Here is a 13,178-nt window from a genome sequence, read left to right as displayed (position 1 = left end):
AATATATACAAATAGGTGCAAGTGCTGTGGGGAGGGGTTGGGGGTAGGGAAGGAGAGGGTTCGGTGTGGGAAGGCCTCCCGGAGGAGGCGAGCTCTCGGGAGGGCTCGGAAGAGGGGAAGAGAGGGAGTCCGGCGGAGGCGAGGAGGGAGGACGCGGGCCGGGGGTCGACGACGGGCGAGAACGGGGGACGGCGAGGAGGAGGCGGGCGGCGGAGGAGCGGAGCGTGCGGGAGAAAGAGAGAAGGGAGGAGAGGTAGGAGGGGGCGAGGGGGTGGACCGCTGGGAAGCCGAGAGTGAGGAGTTCTTGTTCCGGGCGGAGGCCGACAGGCGACGGCCGGAGGTTTTTGAGGAGGGGGGTGACGGGCCCGGAGCGTTTCTGTCGAAGGATGATCCGGGCAGCAGAGCGAAGTATAGACCCAAGTAAGTGATCCCGGTCAGGAGCCTTCTCAGGCCCGGAACCCTGTTGGCCAACGTCACCCCTAGCTGGCGGGGGAAGCGGTCAGTGATCTCATTCGGTCGTATTTATCGAGCGCTCACGGTGCGCAGAGCGCCGTCCCGAGCGCTGGGGAAGAGTACAGGGTAGCAATAAGCAGATACGTTGGCCGCCCCCAACGAGCTCAGTCTAGAGGTGGAGTTTATAGCCTGCCGTCTTTGAAGTCTCACCGGGTTCTCTTCCTCCTCCTCCTCCTCCTCCTCCCCCTCCCCCGGCAGGCGTAAGTTCACCAAAAAAGCCCCTACCAGCAGCTCCCAGCGCAGCTTCGTGGAGTTCGTCTTGGAGCCGCTCTACAAGATCTTGGCCCAGGTGGGTGTTCGAGCCCCCCCGGCCCGCCCACCCGTGGCGGGGCCCGCAGTTCCGTTGGCCAATTGTCCGTTCCAAGCGCTCAGTACGGCGCTCTGCACATGGGAAGCGCTCAGTAAACACTACCGAGCGAATGAGAGGCCTTGGGAGACGGGCAGAGGCGTCCCGGAGCCGTGGAGGGGGGCCGGTTTGGCAGCCGAGAAGCGGCGCGGCCTAGCGGGTGGAGCCCGGGTCTGGACTCTAAATTAAGCGCTCGGCGCAGCGCTCCGCATACGGTAACGCCCAGTAAATACAGTTGAATGAACAGGAGTCCGAAGGTCCCGGATTCTAATCCCGGCTCCGCCACTTGCCTGCTGCGTGACCTCGGGCGAGTCGCTGAGCTTCTCTGGGCCTCAGTTCCCTCATCTGTAACGCGGGGATTAAGATCCTGAACCCCGTGTGGGACCGGGTCCGGGTCCAACCCGATTTGCGTGGACTCACCCCGGCACTCAGTACAGCGTCTTACACCTAATAAGTGCTTAACGGGTCCCGTAAAAATAATAATAATAATAACAGCAGTAACTTCCCCAGAATGTCAGCGCTCCTCTCCAGACACCAGAGGGGGCTACTGCCGGCCCTCGGTCTCTCGTATTATTATTATTATTATTATTATTATTGCTAATATGGTATTTGTTGAGCGCTTACTATGTGCCGGGCACTGTGGTAAGCGCTGGAGCAAGTCGGTTTGAACACAGGCCCCCAAGTCATCCCCACAGCAGCGTGGCTCAGTGGAAAGAGCACGGGCTTTGGAGTCCGGGGTCGTGAGTTCGAATCCCGGCTCTGCCACTCGTCAGCTGGGTGACTGCGGGCGAGTCGCTTCACTTCTCGCTGCCTCAGTGACCTCGTCTGTAAAATGGGGGTGAAGACTGGGAGCCCCACGTGGGGCGACCTGATTCCCCTTGTGTCCACCCCAGCGCTTAGAACAGTGCTCCGCACGTAGTAAGCGCTTGATAAATGCCAACGGTATTATCATCCCACGGCAGCAAGGCCCCGGGAGGAATTGAGGGACAGTTGCCCCCTACAGCTCGGGCCTCCCAGCTCCAGACGGACCCCCCGAAAGCCCTGACCCTCGAACACAGGCCCCGCTGAGCCAGATCGAGCGGGTCCCTTCTAAGATGGAGAAGCAGCGTGGCTCGGTGGAAAGACCAAGGGCCTGGGAGTCGGGGGTCGCGGATTCTAATCCCGGCTCCGCCGCTCGTCAGCTTCGAGCGAGTCGCTTCGCTTCTCGGGTGCCTCAGTTCCCCCATCTGCGAAAGGGGGATGAAGACTGGGAGCCCCACGGGGGACGACCCCATCACCTTATATCTACCCCAGCGCTCAGAACAGTGCCTGGCACTTAGTAAGCGCTTAACAAATGCCGCCTTTATCATTTTTATTCTGGCCAATCGCGGCTGCCTCTCCTCGGCAGCAGGGTGTCCCCCGAGGGGCAAGGCCCCGGGCCGGTTCTTGGGGTTCGGGGCTTCGCCCCGCTCACCCCCACAGGCAGTCAAGAAAACCCGTCGAGTGGCTCGTGGGGGCTGCAGGCGGCGAGGCCCGCCGGTGCCAAGCCCGTAGCCCAACGGGGGACTGTCCAGGAGGCTTCGTTGAGCGCCCCGGGGAACAGAGCCATCTGTTCGTTCATCCGTTAGTATCTACTGAGCGCTTACCACGTGCAGAGTACCGTACTAAGCGCTTGGCATGGACAGGTCGGCAACAGAATATTTATGTCGATAAATGGGCACAGTCCCCGCTCGAAGGGAAGCCCCAAATCTAACGGGGGGGGGGGGGGGAGACAGCCCAGACCAACACGCGGTGGCCAGAGATGCCAGCTTCCGAGCCCGGGAGTCAAAAGGTCACGGGTTCCGATCCCGGCTCGGCCGCCGCGCGACCTCGGACCGGTCCCTTCACTTCTCTGGGCCTCAGTTACCTCGTCTGTCCAAGGGGGGTTGAGACCGTGAGCCCCGTGTGGGACAGGGACCGTGTTCGACCCGACTTGCTTTACAGCGCCTGGCGTATAGTAAGCGCTTAACGGATACGGTGATGATTGATTATTATCATTAAAAATAATCAGAGTGGACCGATGGGACGAGGGCCACGGTCTGGAGTCTCAGACGGGAGAAAGGACCATGAATCTGGGAGGTCTTCCCGGAGCCAGTGGCCTCCCCGACCGCCCTCCCTGCTGATCCCCTTCGCTTCAGGCCTCCCCACCCTGTCCCCTTATTCGTTCGTTGGTATTCATCGAGCGCTTACCGTGTGCAGAGCGCCGTACTCGGCTCCTGGGAGAGTACGGTACAACAAACGGATGCCGCGCCCGCGAGGTGCCGAGGGGGAGACGGGCGTCGGTGCGGACATTAAATAAAGCCAGAGCCCGCTCCCTCTCCCCCCGCCCTCGACCCCCGCGGGCCCCCCGGTCCCGTCCAGGTGGTGGGCGACGTGGACACCAGCCTCCCGCGGACCCTGGATGAGCTCGGCATCCACCTGACCAAAGAGGAGCTGAAGCTGAACATCCGCCCGCTCCTCAGGCTCGTCTGCAAGAAGTTCTTCGGGGAGTTCACGGGTCAGTGCCGCTCTCGCCCGCCGCCCATCCCCGGAGCTCGGCGCGGGGTCGGGGGGGGACCTCCCTCCCCGCCGTGGCGGGACTCCGTCATCCCCCTTCTTTTTTGTCCTCTGTTGTTCTTCTCTGGCCGCAGGCTTCGTGGACATGTGCGTGCGGCATATCCCCTCCCCCAAGGCCGGCGCCAAGTCGAAAATCGAGCACACCTACACCGGCGGCATCGACTCGGACCTGGGGGAGGCCATGAGCGAGTGCGACCCCGATGTGAGGACGCTCGGCCCGCGGCCCCGGGACGCCCTCCCCTGCCCGCCTAGCGTTATCCTCTCCGCCTCGGTTGTCTCCTCTTCGGATTGGGGGCGGGAAGGCCGGAGGGACAGCGGGGCCCCGTGACTAGAACCCGGGCCCGGGAGTCAGAAGGATGTGGGTTCTGATCCCGGCTCTGCCGCTTGGCTGCCGGGGGGCCTTGGGCAAGCCACTTCACTTCTCTGGGCCTCGGTTACCTCCTCCATAAAATGGGGATGAGGACTGTGAGCCCCACATGGGACGTGGACTGTGGCCAGCCCAACCTGCTTGCATCCACCCAGCGTTTAATACAGTGCCTGCCACAGAGTAGGCGCTTAACGAAGGAGCAGCGTGGCTTAGTGGGAAAGAGCATGGGCGTGGGGCGTCAGAGGTTATGGGTTCTAATCCCGGCTCTGCCCCTTGGCAGCTGGGCGACGGTGGGCGAGTCAGTTCACTTCTGTGGGCCTCAGTGACCTCATCTGTAAGATGGGGTTTGAGACTGTGAGCCTCACGTGGGACGACCTGATTACCTGGCATCTCCCCCAGCGCTTAGAACAGTGCTCGGCACATAGTAAGCGCTTAACAGATACCAACGTCATCATTGTTATTATTATTGACTTCTTCAAGGAGAGGGGTGGTGACAGCCGCCTTAGCGGCGGGAGGAGGAACGGTATTTATTGAGCACCGACTGAGTACCCCGAGAAGCAGTGTGGCCTAGTGGAAAGAGCCCTGGCTTGGGAGTCAGAGGACCTGGGTTCTAATCCCGGCTCCGCCAACTGCTTTCTGTGTGACCTTGGGCGTGCCGCTTAACTGCCGTGCTTCGGTTTCCCCAACTGTCGAATGGGGATTCAAATACCCAAGGCCCGGAGCCCCAAGCGGGACAGGGACCGTGTCCGACCCGATTAACCCGTAGTTATCGCGGTGCTTAGAAGGGTGTGGGATGCGTAGTAAGCGCTGAACAAGTACCGTGGAACAGCACTGGGCCGTTGGGAAGATACAAAGTAAGCGGCGGGCTCCCCGCCCACGAGGGGCTCCCCAAAAGAGATGGAGATGAAGAGGATGCCCCCGGTCCAGAGCGCCGCCGCCCGCCTCGCGGGGCAGGGGCAGCGTGGGTGAGCCGAGCCCGGTCTGCCCCCGCAGGGCCCCCTGATGTGCCACACGACCAAGATGTACAGCACGGACGACGGCGTGCAGTTCCACGCCTTCGGCCGGGTGCTGAGCGGGACCATCCACGCCGGGCAGCCCGTCAAGGTGCTCGGAGAGAACTACACCCTGGAGGACGAAGAGGACTCCCAGATCTGCACCGTCGGACGCCTGTGGATCTCCGTGGCCAGGTGGGCCGGGCGGGAGGAGACCCTCGGGAGGGCCGGGGTGCTAGCGCCGAGCTTCCGCCCTCCCTCTCGCCGGCCTTTCCCGGGACAGCCCGGTGCCTGGGTTCTGATCCCGGCCCAGCCCCGGTCTGCCGCGCGACCTGGGCCGAGTCGCTTCACCTTTCTGTGCCTCGGTCACCTCCTGTAAAGTGGGGTTTGAGGTGTGAGGCTCGTGTGGGACGGGGACGGGTCTGCTTGTACCCACCCCGGTGCTTAGTACGATGCCTGGCACGGAGAAGCACTTACCAAATCCTACGATTATTAGCGCTGTACTAAGCGCTCGGGAGAGTACGATATGACAATAAACGGGACGTATTCCCTGCCCGCGACGAGCTTACGGTCTAGAAGGGGAGACGGACATCGGTAGAAATAAACAAAGGACAGATGTATATGTAAGCGGTGGGGGGCTGGGAGCGGGGGATGAATAAAGGGAGCAGGTCGGTGACGCGGAAGGGAGTGGGAGAAGAAGAAAGGAGGGTTTGGGCAGGGAAGGCCTCTTGGAGGAGTTGTGCCAGGTGGGGGGGCGGGGGGGGGCGGGTTCCAGAGCCCCCAGGTCCAAATATCCCCGTTCCACCGCCAAGCTTCCCGGGGATGAGGGATGAAGGTGTGAAATGGGGACCTGGGGGGACCTACAAGCTGGCTTTGTGGGATCACCCTTCCAGGTATCACATCGAGGTCAACCGGGTCCCAGCCGGCAACTGGGTGCTCATCGAGGGGGTGGACCAGCCCATCGTGAAGACGGCGACCATCACGGAGCCCCGGGGCAACGAGGAGGTCAGCCGCCCCGGCGCTAGCCCGGCCCGGCCCGGAGGGGGCCCGGAGGGGCCCCGGAGGGCAGGCGGCGGGGCCGGGTCCCCGGAACCGACCCGGGGCCCGTATGCCGCCCAGGCCTGGACCCTGACCCCTGCCTTTTCTGGTCTCCAAGGCCCGTTCCCGCGCCCGACAGTGCCGACTGCAGAGGCCGTTTGGGCAGGGGGCGGTGGACGGGGGTCCCCTCAGCTCCCCGTCCCGTGCCGCCTCTGACCCCGTGGGGTGGTGGGTCGGGGACAAGGGATACAGGCACCGTCCACTCGGCAGGTTCCCGCCCCCGCCCCCGCCGTGACCCCGTCGGACCCGGGGGCGGCCTCACCTCGTCGGCTTCCACCTGCAGGCTCAGATTTTCCGCCCCTTGAAGTTCAACACCACGTCGGTCATCAAGATAGCCGTGGAGCCCGTCAACCCCTCGGAGCTGCCCAAGATGTTGGACGGCCTGCGGAAGGTCAACAAGAGCTACCCGTCGCTCACGACCAAGGTGGGTGCCGTCCCCCCTCGCCCCCAGAAAGAAATCCCGCCCCTCACCGGCTGCTCTTTCGGGGAGCCGCTGGACTTTGGTGACATCCCTCGCTCAAGGGGGGAATCAGTTTGGCTGAGGATGGGGGCGTTTTGAGCTCGGAGTGAGCTCCCGCCTCACCTCGCCACTCTCCTGCTCCGGCCCGGCCCGCCCGCTTTGCTCCTCTAATCCTAACCTTCTCAGCGGACCTTGATCTCGTCTATCTCGCCCCCGGCCCCTCGCCCACGTCCTGCCCCGGCCCGGAACGCCCTCCCTCCTCATATCCCACAGACGGTGACTCTCCCCCCCTCTTCCACGCCTTCCTGAAGACCCATCTCCTCCAAGCCCCCCTTTCCTTTTCTGCCACTCCCTTCTGCATCCCCCTGCCTCGCCCGCTTTCCTCATCTCCCCCTCCTTCCAACCCCACAGCACTTGATTCATTCAGTGGTATTTACTGAGCGCTTCCTATGTGCAGAGCGCCGGACTAAGCGCTTGGAATGGACTAGTTGGCAACAGATAGGGCCCTGCCTACTGACGGGCTTACGATCTAATCGGGAGAGACAGACGGACAAAAACCAGACAACGTAATCACGATAAATAGAATCAAGGGGATGGACACCTCATTAACAAAATGAATAGGGCAATAAAAATATATACACTTATGTCCATATCTGTAACGTATCTTTTCCTCTGAGTGTCTGACACTCCCTCTAGACTGGAAGCTCGTTGTGGGCAGCGGATGCGTCCGTTTATCGTCGTACTCTCCCAGATACTTAATACAGTGCCGTGCACCCATGAGGCGCTCAGTAAATACGATGGAACGAATGAATGAGCGAACGGCGTGCCGTTAGGGAAGCGGCGTGGCTCAGTGCGAAGAGCCCGGGCTTGAGAGTCAGAGGTCGTGGGTTCTAATCCCACCCCCGCCACTTGTCCGCTTGGGTGACCTTGGGCAAGCCACTTAACCTCTCTGTGCCTCAATCACCTCATGGGTGAAAATGGGAGTTCAGACTGTGAGCCCCACGTGCGACAACCCGATGATCTTGTATCCGCCCCAGCGCTTGGAACGGTGCCGGGCGCCTAGTAAGCGCTTAACAGATGCCATGGTTATTATTGTATCCACCTCAGTGCTTGGCACGTAGTAAGCGCTTAACAAGTACCATCATCATTATTATTTGCCCGTTTCATTCAGCCACGTTTATGCGTTTCAGGTGGAGGAGTCTGGGGAGCACGTGATCTTGGGCACCGGTGAGCTGTACCTGGACTGTGTAATGCATGACTTGCGGAAGATGTACTCGGAGATTGACATCAAGGTGAGGAATAGAATAAATGAAATAAATCGCTGGCTTCTCCCCACCCCTGAGACTCCCCGCGTCAACGGATCGACACGAAAGACTCCGGATCCCAATGGAGGAGACGGATTTTTCTCCACGGACAGGCTCGGTGGGGGGGGGTCGTGATTTCAGAGGCGTTTAGCTGTGGACTCTGGATCGGTCAGAGCAGCAAAATGGCGTAGTGGATGGACCACGGGCCTGAGAGTCAGAGGGTCATGGCTTCTCATCCCAGCGCCGCCATCTGTCTGCGCTGTGCCCTTGGGAAAGTCATTTCACTTCTCTGGGCCTCACTCCCCGCATCTGTAAAATGGGACTCGAGACCGGGAGCCCCACATGGGACAGGGACCGGGTCCCATCCAGTTTGCTCGCGTCCGCCCCGGCGCTTAGTACGGTGCCTGGCACACGTTAAGCACTTAGCAAATACCGCAGTTATTATTATTGATCCTTCGGTGGTATTTATCGGTTGCTTACTGGGTGCCGAGCACTGGGGGGAATAAGTACAACACGACATAGTCGGGAGGCACATTCCCTGCCCGGGGCCCCGTGTGTCTCTCTCCTGGAGCGGGATCCCTCTGGTCTCCTTGTGTCTCTGGGAGGGAGAACGGTCCCTGAGGCCGCCGGCAGCCCCGAGCGTCGTGGCCGGGGGAGGCAGGCAAGCCGTACCTACTGAGCGCTTACTGTGTGCAGGGCACCGGACCGACCACCTGGGAGGCCTCCCATCCCCCCGCGCCCCTCTGTTTCTCCCACTCAGGTGGCCGACCCGGTCGTCACGTTCTGCGAGACGGTGGTGGAGACGTCGTCCCTCAAGTGTTTCGCTGAGACGCCCAACAAGAAGTAAGCCAGGGCATCTCGCCGCCACCCCCCACCCGCCCTCCGTGCCCCCAGGCGGGCGCGCACCCCCTCCGCTGAGGGGAAAGGGGCTCAGGCTTCGGACTGGGTGTGGGAATTCCTGGGTCCCTGCCCCAGCTCCCTCCCCGTCGGTATCCCCCGGCCACCCGAGCGCTGTATCCTGGGCGTCCGATGACCGTCCCCCGAGACTCCCCACCGCCCCCTTCTTCTTCCTCTCCCCGCTCTCTCCTCCCCCGTGGTGTTCCGAGAGGGGCCCGTCGGAACCGGGTTCCGGAAAGGCCCCGTGAGCCCGGGGACGGTGGCGGCGGCCACTCTCCCCGCCTGGGAGGTTCTCTGGGGTAATAATGATGGTTTTTGTTAAGCGCTTACTAGGTGCTAAGCACTGGGATAGCTTCGGGCTGTCCCACGAGGGGCTCGCCGCCTTTTTCCTCCCCGTTTTACGGACGAGGTGACCGAGGCACAGGGCAGCCCGGGCTTGGGAGTCAGAGGTCATGGGTTCTAATCCCGGCCCCGCCGCTTGCCAGCTGTGCGGCTTTGGGCAGGTCACTTCTTTGTGCCTCAGTGACCTCATCTGGAAAATGGGGGCGACGACCGGGAGCCCCACCTGGGACGACCTGATGACCCGGTATCTGCCCCGGCGCTTAAAACGGCGATCGGCACGTGATGCGCTCTTAACGGATACCGTCGTTATCGATGTTGTTGTTATGTGACTTGCCCACAGTCACACAGCTGCCAAGGGGCAGGGGTGGGATTAGAACCCGCAACCTCTGATTCCCAGGACCGGTCTTTCCACGTGGCTTAGTGGATATGGATAAGGTTTCCTTCCTCCCCTTTCACCTAGGTGGGGGTGGGGGGAAGGGGGTCCCTGACCTCGGACCACACCCCCACACCCTTCCCCCTCCTAACCCATCTCCTCCCCGGCCAGGAATAAGATCACCATGATTGCCGAACCCCTGGAGAAGGGCCTGGCCGAGGACATTGAGAACGAGGTGGTGCAGATCACGTGGAACAGGTGAGGCTCCGCTCCGGTTGGCGTTGGAGCCTGCTCCTGGGGCTGAGGTGGGAGGGGCGGAGGGAGAGGGGAGAGGAGCGGGAACGGGGCCCGGCCGGGCAGCAGGGCGCGGCGGGTGCCGCCGGAGTCGCCCGGCCGACCCGTCGCCCCGGCCCTCCGTCCACCAGGAAGAAGCTGGGCGAGTTCTTCCAGACCAAGTACGACTGGGATCTGCTGGCCGCCCGGTCCATCTGGGCCTTCGGCCCCGACGCCACCGGCCCCAACATCCTGGTGGACGACACGCTGCCCTCGGAGGTAGGCGCGCCGGCCCGGAGGTCCGGCGGGCCTCCGGATCAGGCTCCCCCTCGCCCCGCCCTGGGCCGGGTCCCCACCTCCGCCCCGCGCCCCCCGGGCGGCCGCTGAAGGGGCCCCGTGTCCTCCGCAGGTGGACAAGGCCCTGCTGGGTTCGGTGAAGGACAGCATCGTGCAGGGATTCCAGTGGGGGACCCGGGAGGGTCCCCTCTGCGACGAGCGTGAGTTTGCCGCCTGCCCCCTCCCGGCCCGGTCCCTCCGCGGGCGGAGGGCGGGGGCCTCCGGCCGGCCTCGCCGCTTCCCTCGGGGGCGGCCCCGCGTGGCCGCCGCCGTCGCCCCAGGCCCCCCCCCCCCCCCCCCGCCGTCCCCTCGGCAGACGCCGCGTCCCTCCCCGCAGTGATCCGCAACGTGAAGTTCAAGATCCTGGACGCGGTGATCGCCCAGGAGCCGCTTCACCGGGGCGGGGGCCAGATCATCCCCACCGCCCGCAGAGTCGTCTACTCCGCCTTCCTCATGGTAAGGAGCGGCGGGGATGACCGACGGGAAGAATCCGGACCGCCGTCCTTCGGCCCGGTCCCTCCCTCTCCCGTCCTCCCTCTCCCGGAGGCCCGGGATCCCCCGGCCCTCCCCGGCCCAACCCTCCCCTTCCGGGTTCCCCCTTCCCAGGCTCGGGACTTTCTCCCCTCCCACTTCCATCCCTTGCCCCCTCCACAGGCCACCCCCCGCCTGATGGAGCCCTACTACTTCGTGGAGGTACAGGCCCCTGCGGACTGCGTCTCGGCCGTCTACACGGTGCTGGCCCGGCGCAGGTGAGCAGCCCCCGGGGCGGGCGGCCCCGGGTCAGGCGTGCCGGGGCCGCGGAGGGCGGGGCCCGGGTTCCGGCCGGGCCGCCGGGGAGTCGGCCGTCGGCGCCGCGGCCGCCCTCCTCCCTTCGGTTCAGGGTGGACCGAACCGTCTTCCTCGGTGGCAGCGCCGGTCGAGAGGGGCTGGGGCTGGAGAGTGGGGGTGGGAAGGCGGCCGCGCCCGTGTCTCTGCCCGGGCGTGGGGCTCATTGCCCGGGCGCGTTCGGCCGCGCCAGGGGTCACGTGACTCAGGACGCCCCCATCCCGGGCTCGCCGCTCTACACCATCAAAGCCTTCATCCCGGCCATCGACTCCTTCGGCTTCGAGACGGACCTCCGCACCCACACGCAGGGCCAGGCCTTCTCCCTCTCCGTCTTCCACCACTGGCAGGTATGTGGTGGCCTGGGGTGAGGAGGGGTCGCTTCCCCGTCCCCCGGGACTGGGACTCCGCCCAAACCCACCCGCTCATTCATTCGGTCGTATTTACCGAGCGCTTACTGGGGGCAGAGCACCGTGCTAAGCGTTGGGGAGAGGACGTGACACATTCCCCGCCCACAGTGTGTCTAGGGGATGGGTTTAGGTCCCGGAACCCAGGTGGCATCTTCCTGGTGGTCTGGGCGGAGCAGGCCGGGCTTTCCGGGATCCCCTCGGGCAGGGGATGTGTCTGCTACTTCTCTCGTACTCTCCCAAGCGCTCAGTACAGTGCCCCGCACATAGTAAGCGCTCAATAAACGCGGTGGATTATGTGGCAGGTGGAGCCGCCCGAGGGCGCGGCGCGTTCTGACTTCACTGTGGCCTGAAGGGTGCCGCCGGTGGCCCCCTCGCCCCCGGGGTGGGCTCCCCACCCTGTGGCTCGGTGGAAAGAGCCCGGGCTTGGGAGTCCGGGGTCGTGGGTTCGAATCCCAGATCTGCCGCTTGTCAGCTGGGTGACTTGCCTCGGTGACCTCATCTGTAAAACGAGGATTTTAAAACCGGGTGCTTCACGTGGGGCGACCTGATGACCCTGTATCTCCCCCGGCGCTTAGAACAGTGCTCTGCATGTAGTAAGCGCTTAACAAATACCGACGTTATTATTATTCCCCGATCCATCCTCGGCCTCTCCGCCTTACAGATCGTCCCCGGAGACCCCCTGGACAAGAGCATCGTCATCCGTCCCCTGGAGCCGCAGCCCGCCCCTCACCTGGCCCGGGAATTCATGATCAAAACGCGGCGCAGGAAGGTATGCCGACCCCTACCACCCCGACCCCCCGGCCCTTCGCCGCCCAGGGCCGCCCTTGCCCTCCCAAGCCGGTGGACGAGGGCAGGACCGACGGCGGCCCGGCCTCCTAGAACCCGAGGCCACCGGGGAGCGCCGAACTGTGGGAGCTCCGTGGTTAGAGCGTGAGACCGGGAGTCGGGAGGTCACGGGTTCTCGTCCCAGCTCTGCCGCTTGGCTGCCGCGTGACCTCGGGCGAGTCGTTGCACTTCTCTGGGCCTCGGTTACCTCGTCTTGAAAACGGGGATTGAGACCGTGAACCCCACGCGGGACGGGGACGGCGTCTGACCCGATTCGCCCGTCTCCACCCGTGCGTTTAGTACGGTGCCCGGCACGTAGTAAGCGCTTAACAAATGCCCGTAGTTAACGGTTATTATTATTATTACGTCGATTGGGGGGGGGGGGGGGCGCCCCGGGAGCTGCCCACCGCGTTTCCTGACCTCCAGCACGAGGTCCAGGAGGATGGCCAGCACCCGCCCCTGGTCACGGCCCCATTTGCCACGCAGCCCCCCCTCCCCCGCTTGCCCTTCAGGCCTCTCCTTGGCTCTCACCCCCTCTCTCTCCCTCCTCCCCTCCCTCCCTCCCTCCCTCGCAGGGCCTGAGCGAGGACGTGAGCATCAGCAAGTTTTTCGACGACCCCATGTTGCTGGAACTCGCCAAGCAAGACGTGGTTCTCAACTACCCCATGTGAGCGGGGCCTCCCCCCGGCCCCCGCCGCCCGAGCCGGCTGGGTCGGGCGGTCTCCCCCGGCCCCCCGACCCCCGTCTCCGCCGCGGGCTCTTCTGGACGGTGATCCCCCGGAGGACGGCCGGGGCCCTCGGGCTCTGCATCCTCTGCCTCCCTTCCCGGGGGGCCGAGGGGCGGGGTTTGGGGGGCCTGGCAGGGAGGGGAGCGCGGCCGGAGGCGGAGTACCTGATCTTAGAGGGCTGGGTCCTCGCCATTCGCTGTCATTTTGCATCTTTTACACGTTGGAGCTGTTTGTCGTCTGTAAATGAACAGAATCTTCCGAACCGGCCGACCCCTCTGGTCCTTCTCCTCCCGCCAAGCCCGTGGTCTCTCGGCCCGGCTCCGGGCTCCTGGCTCTGTTCAGCCCCGCCCCGAGCTTGGCCCTGAATTCAGCCTCCCGTGCGCTCCGCCGACCCCCGACCCTGGCCCCGTTCCCCCGTGGTCCCACCCGGCCCTCTCTGGAGTCCCCCCGGCCAAGGAGACCGTCCGGAGGGGTGTGGGATGGGCGCAGAGCGGGGCTGGCCAGACCGGTCGACGGGC

The 13,178-nt window shown here is 64.1% G+C and overlaps 1 protein-coding gene across 2 annotated transcripts in view; it reads left to right on the top strand.

The window, feature by feature from the left end:
• Positions 1 to 12,922, top strand: part of EFTUD2 (elongation factor Tu GTP binding domain containing 2) — a 34,017-nt gene extending 21,095 nt beyond the window's left edge. The window contains exons 12-27 of one of the 2 annotated variants that reach the window (XM_029075039.2): positions 712 to 802; positions 3,239 to 3,374; positions 3,508 to 3,635; positions 4,794 to 4,987; positions 5,686 to 5,797; positions 6,174 to 6,314; positions 7,541 to 7,642; positions 8,415 to 8,497; positions 9,438 to 9,524; positions 9,692 to 9,818; positions 9,949 to 10,036; positions 10,213 to 10,331; positions 10,530 to 10,624; positions 10,894 to 11,047; positions 11,769 to 11,876; positions 12,508 to 12,922. In XM_029075039.2, coding sequence (XP_028930872.1) covers positions 712 to 802; positions 3,239 to 3,374; positions 3,508 to 3,635; positions 4,794 to 4,987; positions 5,686 to 5,797; positions 6,174 to 6,314; positions 7,541 to 7,642; positions 8,415 to 8,497; positions 9,438 to 9,524; positions 9,692 to 9,818; positions 9,949 to 10,036; positions 10,213 to 10,331; positions 10,530 to 10,624; positions 10,894 to 11,047; positions 11,769 to 11,876; positions 12,508 to 12,603 — 1,861 coding nt within the window. In that variant the 3' untranslated portion in view covers positions 12,604 to 12,922. The remainder of the gene's footprint in view (positions 1 to 711; positions 803 to 3,238; positions 3,375 to 3,507; positions 3,636 to 4,793; positions 4,988 to 5,685; positions 5,798 to 6,173; positions 6,315 to 7,540; positions 7,643 to 8,414; positions 8,498 to 9,437; positions 9,525 to 9,691; positions 9,819 to 9,948; positions 10,037 to 10,212; positions 10,332 to 10,529; positions 10,625 to 10,893; positions 11,048 to 11,768; positions 11,877 to 12,507) is intronic. The other variant, XM_029075037.1, reaches the window with a different exon arrangement.
• Positions 12,923 to 13,178: the final 256 nt, after the last annotated feature.

This window comes from Ornithorhynchus anatinus, chromosome 11 (assembly GCF_004115215.2).
Source record: "Ornithorhynchus anatinus isolate Pmale09 chromosome 11, mOrnAna1.pri.v4, whole genome shotgun sequence".
NCBI classification, from domain to species: domain Eukaryota; kingdom Metazoa; phylum Chordata; class Mammalia; order Monotremata; family Ornithorhynchidae; genus Ornithorhynchus; species Ornithorhynchus anatinus.
Note: the sequence above shows the minus strand (reverse complement) of the source record. Positions and strands in the feature narration are given on the sequence as shown.